The sequence below is a fragment of the Pygocentrus nattereri genome, chromosome 18, assembly GCF_015220715.1.
Source record: "Pygocentrus nattereri isolate fPygNat1 chromosome 18, fPygNat1.pri, whole genome shotgun sequence".
Classification (NCBI taxonomy): Eukaryota; Metazoa; Chordata; class Actinopteri; order Characiformes; family Serrasalmidae; genus Pygocentrus; species Pygocentrus nattereri.
This window is the reverse complement of record NC_051228.1, coordinates 13549123-13560152: the sequence shown is the minus strand read 5'-3', so window position 1 is coordinate 13560152 and position 11030 is coordinate 13549123. Positions and strand designations below refer to the sequence as shown.

The following is an 11030-nucleotide window of genomic DNA, read 5'->3' as shown; positions in this document are numbered from 1 at the left end:
AATATAAAAGAACCTCTTGCATACTTCTTAGGTTAGAGAACAAATTCAACGTAGGTGAATCTGCTTTTAAGCTGCAAGTAAGATTTTTTATTCAGTGACGTACTATATGGGGGGTTTTGTTGGTGAGATAAAATCAGAATGAACCATGAATATTTATGAAGGCATGGAAAGTTTTAGGATCCATGCAAGCTTCACTTTGTTCTGAAGAACTGGATTGTGATTGGACTAGGGCCCAAATCTCAGGATGTATGATTCGTTATCCTAAAACTAGTCAACTGTATAAATAGGACTTTTTTATCCACCTAAAACAAGAAGAGGTTTACCATCAAAGCTTCAACAAGGTCCGCAACACTTGGTCACAGCTGTAAAAATGCTCCTAAAAAGTGGATTTCTTCTGTTCTTTGTCCTGGCTGTGTCTGCCTTTGAAACAGACAAGCATGAACCTGAACTGAGAAGAACTCGTTTCTCAGCCAGCAGTCCATGTAAGTTTCCCAACTAGAATCCAAATGATGTTGTATAGATTGCTTAGATTGTGTTTAAAGCATTTTGTGGAATTTTCAATATATTTAAAGTGAAAAATTATTGCAGAGTTATTTTTCTACAGCTTTTTATTCCTTCATAGTTTTCATCTCACCACTGATTTATTTTATTTATTTATTTATAACTATTTTCTTATTTTCGTTTTTTCCTGATAGCTGAAGTGGCCCGCTGTCTGAGCAGTGCTCTGCAAGTGGGCTGTAGTGCATTTGCTTGCTTGGAAAATTCTACCTGTGATACTGATGGTATGCATGACATCTGCAATGTCTTTATCAATACAGCAGCAGTTTTCAACACAGAGGTAATGAATTTCAAGCATATTCAAGCAGATTTCAGTGTATTATAATATAATATGATATTTATATGTATGTCTTATGTTTGAAATTGGTAGAAAACCTATAAAAATATATTTGAAATCCATACAGGGCAAGACCTTCGTCAAGGAGAGCATTAAATGCATAGCCAAAGGCATCACCTCCAAGGTTTATCAGACCATCCGTCGCTGTGCCACCTTCCAAAAAATGATTACGGAGGTGCAAGAGGAATGCTACAGCAAGCTGGGCATCTGTGGAATGGCCCGCTCCAACCCTGATGCTATTGGAGAAGTTGTCCAGGTGCCCAGAAATTTTCCAAACAGGTACATCAAGTTAAATTCTATCAGTATCTCTTGGCACTGGTGCTTGGGAATATTTAATATTTCAGACCAACTTATTCCATGCGCTATAGCTAAAAATTAAAATACCATTAAATGATATCAGAGATAGAAAAAGACCTACCATCTTAGGCTAGCGTGTGTATTATGTAAACAAAATACAATAAACTTGCCATTATATAACATAGTTTTATAATATGCATAGTTTTATGCAAACATAAAACTATGCATGTTATTGTTTACCTAGTTTCATGTTTATGCAAACATAAAACTAGGTAAACAAAGTGTACCTACTATAATGAAATATACTTGCTATTTCAACACATCTAATGCTTATTTAAGCACAAAGAAAAGAATAGTAGCATCGTTAATTTTTATATATATTCAGTATGAGGCAGGGGTGTTCAGTTTTTTCCACAAATGGCTGGTGTGTTTGCAGGTTTTCATTCATTCATCACTTTGAACAAAGCAGGGGTGCACATGATCAGTTATTTGAGGCAGGGCCAGTTTTAGGCCACATAGGCAGCTGCCTAGGGTGCCAGCTAATGAGGAATGTCATTATACTGAAGCCTGATTTGATTTAGTGTGCTGCTCAACAAACATCCAGGACCTGAGCCTGAGCATGATGATCGCATATATGACTGATATGCTGACTGACTGCCACCCGTACTCCCCAGCAGCGCATTCTTACATAGTGTTAGTGGTAGTCTCTGTCAAAATTTGTAAAAAAAAACAAACAAACAAACAAAAAAAAAACACAACAACACACCATTGGCCTATAGACCAATCAAACACCACCCCACCTTTACATTCATGAATCATATAACTAGTGTGCACCTTTGTGTTGCAGTGTTTTTTGCTCACCTGTTATGCTCCTAAAAAAAATTAAATGTAGTACCATTTAGCATAGTATGGTAATACTGTTCAATCCAGTCCAGTAAATTAGCTTGAAACAATTATGTCATTTTGTTCTCTAATGCCTGTGGCACAATGACTTTATAGCACTGTATTGACTTGCAGCATATTGTGTTAAATTATATTTATACCTTTTATACGGTGTACTTTTGCCCAGATTTTGTTTCTTTATTTAAGGAGTATATGGCCAAAAGAGGTGTTCACAGTACGCAAATGTGAAAACACATGAATTAGGGACCTCTTACAAAGTGCATTACAGCCACTGATCCAGCCACCACTATCACATTTTATTCAGCCTTAATGGTTCCTTCACAGATGTGCCAGTCACTCATCCCATGTGCAATATTGCATGCCTATATCATCATGAATACTGGCTTTTGAACCATGCACTCATAACAAATTGAGTGGTCATTAGCCCAGAGGATGCAGTGTTCATGATTTCCAAAAAGAATTTAAAATTTTGATTTATCAAATGACAGAACACTTTTCCACTCAGTCCCTTTTAAATGAGGGCCCAGAGAAGATGATAGCATCTCTGGATTCTTGTTTCTTTTTTGCGATTTAGAGTTTGAACTTGCACAAGTGGATGCAGCAACAGACTATATTACAAACAGTGGTTTTCAGATGTCTTTCTGAGCTCATGCAGTGATTTCCAGTACAGAATCATGTCTGTTTTTAATGTAGTGTTGCCTGAGGCCCAAAGGTCATGGCGAGAAAATACTGGTTTTCAGCCTTGTCCCTTGCATACAGAGATTTCTCCAGATTTTCTGACTATTTTAATTTTATTATGTATTGTAGATGATGAAATTGTCATGTTCTTTGCTGTTTTATGTTGAGAAATGTTATTCTTGAATTGTTGAACTATTTGCCTGCTCGGTCTTTCACAGGGTGGTGGACCTCTCCCCATCTTTACTTCTGAAAGACTCAGCCTCTCTTAGGTGCTGTTTATATACCCAGTGATGTTACTGACCTGTTGCCAATTAACCACCAGGTGTTTTTTTAGCATTACATAAATTTACCAGCCTATTGTTGCCCCCATCCCAACTTTTGTGTTGTTGCCATCAAATTCAAAATGGGCATATATTTTTCAAAAAACACTAAAATTTCTCAGTTTCAACATTTGATATGTTATCTTTGCACTGTTTTCAATGAAATAATGTTTAGATGATCTGCACATCATTGCATTATGTTTTGATTTACATTTTGCATAGTGTCCCAACTTTTTTGGAAATGGGGTTGTATAATAATCTTCTTGAGAAAAACTGCACATGAAGATTTTCTTTATTTTCTTTTGCGTTTTTAGAATTAACTAACTACATAAAAAGCATGTATTAAATAATTTAGCTTAAAAAATCACTTTCATTTATGAAAAATTAAAAAACAAGTTAGGTGCCAAATAAGCCCATGTTTGCTAGTGTTTGAAGAGAAAAAATTTAAATTAGTGCACACAGTCCAGCAATAGCAAAGGAAAAAGATAAAGTATCACAAAAACAACCTGGGGTGTGGTCTTTGGAAAATGAACTGGGTGTGGAAACAAATATTGCTGAGACTGCATCTACTGGAGCAGCATCAAAACAAACACTGACATTGAGATTTTTTTTTAGGTTTCAAATACAAAGCTGCAAAGTCAGAGTAAACAATTTCAAAGCAGTACACATATTGCTGCAATAGAAACATATTGAAACAAAATGCAAACAGCGAAAATGTAACAAGTTAAATTATTTTTTATTCACTATTATACTGTCTTCTTCTTTCGGCTGCTCCCTTTAGGGGACGCCACAGCAGATCATCTACCTTCATCTTGCCCTATCCATTGCCTCCTCTACTTTTACACCAACCATCTCCATGTCCACCTTCACTACATCCATAAACCTTCTCTGAGGTCTACCTTTTCTCCTTCTACCCGGCAGCAAAATCTCCAACATTCTTTGCCCAATATATCCACTATTCCTCCTCAACACATGTCCAAACCATCTCAACCTGGCCTCTCTGGCTTTATCTCCAAACTGCTCTACCTTCACTGTCCCTCTGATCTGCTCATTTCTAATCTTGTCCATCCTTGTCACTCCCAACGAAAATCTCAGCATCTTCATCTCTGCTACCTCCAGCTCAGCCTCCTGTCTTTTAGATAGAGCCACAGTCTCCAAACCATACATCATAGCAGGACGCACTACTGTCTTGTAAACCTTCCCTTTCACTCTTGCTGCTATCCTTCTGTCACACATCAGCCCTGACACCCGTCTCCACCCACTACATCCCGCCTGCACCCTCTTCTTCACCTTTTTTCTACACTGTCCATTGCTCTGGAGGGTTGACCCAAGATATTTGAAGTCATCCACCTTTTCAACCTCTACTCCTTGCATCTTCACCTTTCCACCTGCCTCCCTCTCATTCACACACATGTATTCCGTCTTATCTCTACTGACCACCTCTCCAGTGCAAACGTCCACCTTTCCAGATTCTCTTCCACCTGCTCTCTACTCTCACCACAGATTACAATGTCATCTGCAAACATCATGGTCCATGGACCCTCCTGCCTTACCTCATCTGTCAACCTGTCCATCACCATTGCAAACAAGAAGGGGCTCAAAGCTGATCCCTGATGTAACCCTACCTTCACCTTGAAACCATTTGTCACTCTAACTGCACACCTCACCACTGTCTCACTATCCTCATACATGTCCTGCACCACCCTAACATACTTTTCAGCTACACCTGACTTCCTCAAACAGTACCACAGTTCCTGTCTTGGCACCCTATCATATGCCTTCTCTAGATCCACAAAGACACAATGTAGCTCCTTCTGACTTTCTCTGTACTTCTCTACCAACACTCTCAACGCAAAAATTGCATCTGTGGTACTCTTACTGGGCATGAAACCAAACTGCTGTTCACTGATCTGAACCTCTCGCCTTAGCCTTGCTTCCACAACTCTTTCCCATACCTTCATGGTGTGGCTCATCAACTTTATACCTCTGTAGTTACTGCAGCTCTGCACATCATCCTTGTTCTTAAAAATGGGGACCAATACACTGCTTCTGCACTCATCAGGCATCCTCTCACTCTCCAGGATTTTGTTAAACAACCTGGTTAAAAAGTCCACTGCCTTCTCTCCTAAACATCTCCATACCTCCACAGGTATGTCACCTGGACCAACTGCCTTTCTCTTCATCCTTTTTAAAGCTGCCCTCACTTCCACCTTACTAATTATCTGCACTTCCTGATCCACTATCTCTCCCCCCATTGCCCTCCTCTCTCTCGTTTTCCTCATTCATTAGTTCTTCAAAGTACTCCTTCAATCTACTCATCACTCTCTGTTCACTCACTAGTACATTTCCCTCTCTATCCTTTATCAGCCTAACCTGCTGTACATCCTTTCCAGCTCTATCTCTATGTCTTTTTAGTAAATTACCCCCTTTTACGTGACAGATAATCCAAATGAAAGCAGTCCAGAAGTGGCATCTCTGGTTAACGCTAGGCTGGCGTGTATGCAGGTTCACACAATGCAGCTCACCTGTGTGCAAGCTCAACTTTTTTCTTTCTGATTCCCCCCCTTTCATTTCTCTCTGGCTTAGGTTCTCAAAAACATGCACTGCAGAGGAATGTTCATGGCTATACATAAAGCATAACATAAGGTTTCATGCAAGAAGATTTTAGTTGCTTTAGAAAGTGGATGTGTTCTAACCAAGACCAGATAACTTCAAATTGTACATCTCTGCATTGTGCATTTTAATTCATGGCTTGTCTGGCTACACCTGTGTTTTTCTTCCTCAGCTCAGTTTTTGGCACTGTGAGGTACTATATGCATGGGAATCAGGTGCAGGGATGCAGTGAAAGAGGTGTTTTAGTGGCTTATGAAATTGTTGACCAGGGCCTGGCAAGTTGTCATGTTTGTTGTCTCACAACAGATGAAATTCAGGGAGCCATCTATCCTGATCTGGGTGTCTGCTTCCCACAAATGAGGTTTATCATAAAGGTCCTGTTCACTCTTTCAGTGGGCACTGGCTGAGCCACACCCTAGAATTTGCACAGGTTGGACATCACCTGGTGTGTGAACTGTCAGCCCTGGTGTTTTCACTTTTATGTTTTAACATCACAGAAGGATTGCAAAAACATTATGGTCTGTAAAGATGTTAAACAACTCTCCCTCCAGATAATGGTGGCATTTCTCCACAACCTAAACTATGCCTAAGCACTTCTTCTCTGATGTTGAATGTTTCTGTGGTCTGTGCCCCTTCAGTGGTCTGGAAGCAAGACTAATGTGGGCTCAGTTGAGCCAGAATGGTTGGTCTACGCTTCAATCTTGACATATGGTTATCTATTCCTGGAGAACATTCTTCTTCTTCAAATTGTTCAGAGAGGTAAAGATATTTGAAAGATATGGTATGAATTTGTGGTACCATCACACCAGTCCCAGAAACCTCTGGAGAGACTTACTTTACTCCTTGACTACTTTAGCTCCTCAGGCAGAAACCATGTAGCCCAAAATGTTTAGTTGGGTTAGAGTGAGTTGGGCCTGATGAAGCATTCAGAAGACAGTTTCCATTTCTTGCAGATATTGTTATTGGCTCTGAGACAACACAGTGTTGTCGTCAAGGTGAACAAAGCAAATCCTCTGTCTTAGCTCTGTGAGTACCCTTTCCATGAGCAGAGAATGACGAAGTACACAAATCATGTACTTGAGTTAAAGTAGAGATACGCAAGGTAAAATATTACTCCAGTAAAAGTAGAAGTCCTTACTCTAGACCTCAACTTGAGTAAAAGTACAAAAGTATTTGCCTTCAAATGTACTTAAGTATCGAAAGTAAAAGAACTAAAAGATTAATTATGGCTCTGATGTCCTGTTATCATTTTTCTAACAAGACTCACTTCACAAACTAATTTTAGGTGAAAATCCTCCAGTGTCTCTCTTGGTAAACCAGTCTTTTAATAGAACATCGTTAATTAGTGATGCTGATGTCTATTAAAATCATCATAAGCACAAAACACTGAAGGTAAACAGTTTCCATCAGGGAGATTCCGAGTGGCTCTGAAATCACTTTTTACACACAAGCAAAGTTTCAGTTTAAGATTACTTTGTAACTTAGTTACAAGTTCAATAATGCTTTAAACTCAGGATCACAAATTAGTTTAACTTTACTATATTGATCTGTAGGTCTCTGTTCATAAACATAAACTAACTGAAACTAATTTACTATTAAATGAAAGTGTTTGTATGAATTCAGAAAAAAAGAAACATGCCAGTCATGACTGCATATGTGCACATATATCTGTATTGTAGTCTATTTACACAAAGTTAGGTTAGTTCATCATTTAGGTAGACGTATGTGCTCACAAATTTTTACCGTGTGCTGCACTTGTGTTGGTATGACCAACTGGTCAAAACAAGCTCAGATTGCTGTGATTTCTTTGCACTTCTTTTGTTTTGACATGTTACGTTTTTATACACACAGAAACCAAAAGGAACAACAGATTTCTCAAAATGAAGTGGAGTAAAAAGTAAGATATTTGACTTTGAAATGTAGTGGAGTGAAAGTAAAAAGTCTCCCAAAATAGAAATACTTAAGCAAATTCCAGATACATGAAAAAAAACTACTTAAGTACAGTAACAAATTACATTTACTTAGTTACTGTCCACCACTGTCCATGAGTGCCTAAAGGGTGGCACCAGCGTTTCTCACTCCAAATCGCACAAACTTATACTGGTACAGTCCTAGTAAGGTGATCATTGTGGTCTTTTTCTTGCTGTTCTCATCGACGGCTACTTGCCAGTAATCACTCTGTAGGTCCACAGAGCTGATGACTCAACCACCCTGCATAGTTTTCAAGATTTCATGGACCAGTGGCATCATGGTGAGTCTTAGCATTTAGCCCACCAATAGACAATGCAAAATCTAAAGGAGGTGACTTTCTTCTGCATCAAGACCACAGATGATATCCAGGTGGGCAAAAATATTTCAATGATGCCTTCCGTCAGCATCATCTGAATCTGCTTATTGTCACATCTGCCAGTGACCATTCCCCTCCCCGTCACTGGAGGTCACTGTCACCAGAATTTTAGATGGTCTCTTGACCCTTTGACCTTTTTATCAGCCATCTTGTGTGTGTATATATATATACCCTGTGTTTGCACATGTTCATTGTGAAGTCTTGTTTGGTCTACCTGCAATTCTTTGTATTTCTGTTTTGATTTTTCTGGTCTTTTGACCTTTTACTTTGTTTGTTCTTGACTAGTCTTTTGGATTTGATTGCTAGTTATGACCTGCTTTTCTGGATTTCTGACCCCCTGCAAGTTGTGATCTAATCTGAACCTGGTATTTAACTTGCACTTGACTCCTTACCATTGTGTGAAGCACTTCCTGACACTTTTGGGGTAGCATTCAATATGCCCTCTTTCACCTAGCAACTTCATCTGAAGTCAGGACCTTGCCCTTCATAATGTCCATCATACATTTTTTACTGTCCCGACAGAAGGCTGCTTATGCAGTAGTAGCTTTACCAGTTCTTGTTACAAATCAAATCAAATTTATTTGTAAAGTGTTTTTTACAACTGATTTCACAAAGTAGCTTCACAGAATTCCTGTAAAGAGAAACTTTTAACATGAAATGTAAAACCCCCAGGTGAGCAAGCCAGGGGTGACCATGGCAAGGAAAAACTCCCTCAGAGCTGAGGAAGAAACCTTAGGAGGAACCAAGGCTCAGAAGGAATCAGAATCAGAATATTTTATTGATCCCAGAGGGAAATTGCACTTGTTACAGTTACAACCATTTATTTAAAAGAATAAAGGGGGGACCCTTCCCCCTTCTGGTCAAACTACCTACAAATTGACGAAAAAAGGACCCTATACAAATCCATGTGTGCGTAAAGTTGGGTTTTCATCATCCACAACCAAATAAAAGTACACTGTAAAGTTGAAGGTGGTCCCAATGTAACATGGTGCGTGCCTTGAAGAGGAACTTATTCTTTCCCTATGGGTAAAGAATATTTTTTTAAGTGTAGCTTTAACTCCATCCAGCTTGGACACAAAGTCAAGGTCCAACATGAATGGGATGTACATATGTGTTCATGGTAATTCACAAAAAATGCAGATGAAGAGTAGTATGGTGAGTCTAACAGCCTTTGGAATGACTTTTTCTAGTAAAGACAATCATCACAAGCTGTTCAATGTCGACCTCTATCCCACACAGCCTGCAGGCATGTCTGGAGCTAGAAGCATTCAGTATTTGATATATAATTTGTTCCCCAAACATGTCAGGCTACCATTTAAGACAGAAAGCATGGTAGTCATATGCAAAGTCCCTTAACCCCTTAAAATTCTGGGTTTGTTCCATACTGGGGCTTATTATTTTGTAATTGAGCTATTTTCAGGTTACAGAAGTGTGTAATTAAACTTTGGACCCATCAGGACCTGTTATTTAAGGCATTAAACAGATACGTAAACTCTATATGGCCTATGATTGCAGTTTTTTCCTGTTCATATCATAGTAAAAATCATCCTGTTGATCTGAAAATAAGATTTTACAAAGACAAGAAATCTAAAAAGTAACAAAGTAATTAGAGACATCAAGTTGGAACACATTTTTGAAGTAACTCTCCCAACCTTGTAATAGACGAAATGTACATTTAAGTGTATTGTCATCATGTATTCATAAGTGATGTGTAATGGCTTAACATCTCTGTATGATAGGTACTACAGTACCCTGCTGCAGAGCTTGATGAAGTGTGAAGAGGAAATAGTGGGGGTAGTTCGGTCAGGGTTGGTGGCGAGACTGGGCCCTGATATGGACACCCTCTTCCAACTGCTGCAGAAGAACCTGTGCCCCATGGATTTTGGTACTGGCCACGTTGGGACAGACAGCCAGGAGAGTTTTCGCTGGCCCCTGGGACCTCCGATGTTCAAGATCCAACCCAGTATGCGCAACAGAGATCCAAATCATCTCTTTGCCAAGAAACGTTCAGTTGAAGATAGAGCACCAATTCAATAAGATGTTGAAAATGTTAACATCCATATAACCACAAAGTCAATGCATGTGATATTCTGTGATATATTTTGTGATGTTTTATGGAATTACATTGATTGTTCCTTATGCTTTAAAATGTGCCAATATATGATAGCTCATAGCTGAATACAGAGTCTGTATTTTTAATTGACACTGGATATTGATATGTGTCAATGTTCAGAAAATATTACTAACATCCATTTTCTAACTAAATATTTAGTACAGTTTTTTTTTTTTTTTTATTAAAATTGAAGTCAGAGGTAGCTTATTCCTTGTGCTGGTCATGAGAAATATAAAGGCATTGTTAACACAGCTATGGGCTGCTAATTTACGGACATGAATAAATATTTAAATGGTCATTACTTACGCATGTTACTTTCTTACTGATATAAAAAGAGAGGCTTTCATTAATGGTGCAACACCCAAGTACTTCTAAGTGTGGTTTGTTTTACTGCTTCTTGGTTTGTCATAGCTGTTGTGGTAGTGGTAAGCTTACAAACTTGTGAACATGTTCAGTAGTGAGAAGATTCAGTCATTCCTCAAAGGAGTTTATTAACACTGAAATTTTCTCTGTTCTCCTCATGGGCACCTTACATGTGGGATCTTTGAATATAAATGGTGCTAGAGATGTTTATAAGCATGAAATGCTTAAGCAGCACATGCGACATAGAAAGCTGGGTGTGCTCTTTTTGCAAGAAAATCAGTGATGAGGACGATGAAGTCCAGTGGAAAATGTGGTGGGAAGGGTCTTTATTTTTAAGTCGTGGATCTAATGTAAGTGCAGGAGTGGTGGCCTTATTTTCACATGGGCTGTCTGTGTATAGTGATGAAAAAAGAAGTTGTTAAGGTCTCATGTTAATAATACACAGTAAAATTCATCAGCAGGAGTACATCTTTGTAAATGTCTATGCACCGAATACAGGCA

General features: G+C 38.7%; 1 protein-coding gene across 1 annotated transcript; it reads left to right on the top strand.

Annotated features, from left to right (window-relative positions):
- The first annotated feature begins 370 nt into the window (after positions 1-370).
- Positions 371-10233, top strand: stc1l (stanniocalcin 1, like). Its single transcript, XM_017693566.2, has 4 exons — positions 371-482; positions 696-838; positions 963-1174; positions 9793-10233. Exons 1-4 carry the CDS (start codon positions 371-373, stop codon positions 10088-10090), a joined length of 765 nt encoding a protein of 254 aa, XP_017549055.1. The 3' UTR covers positions 10091-10233.
- The last annotated feature ends 797 nt before the right edge of the window (positions 10234-11030 follow it).

Bases quoted from the DNA above. Each gene is read 5' to 3' on its own strand.
- stc1l (XM_017693566.2), top strand. From the start codon at position 371: ATGCTCCTAAAAAGTGGATTTCTTCTGTTCTTTGTCCTGGCTGTGTCT. The intron at 839-962 runs GTAATGAATTTC...AAATCCATACAG, and splicing joins CAGCAGTTTTCAACACAGAG to GGCAAGACCTTCGTCAAGGA. The intron at 1,175-9,792 runs GTACATCAAGTT...TCTGTATGATAG, and splicing joins CCCAGAAATTTTCCAAACAG to GTACTACAGTACCCTGCTGC.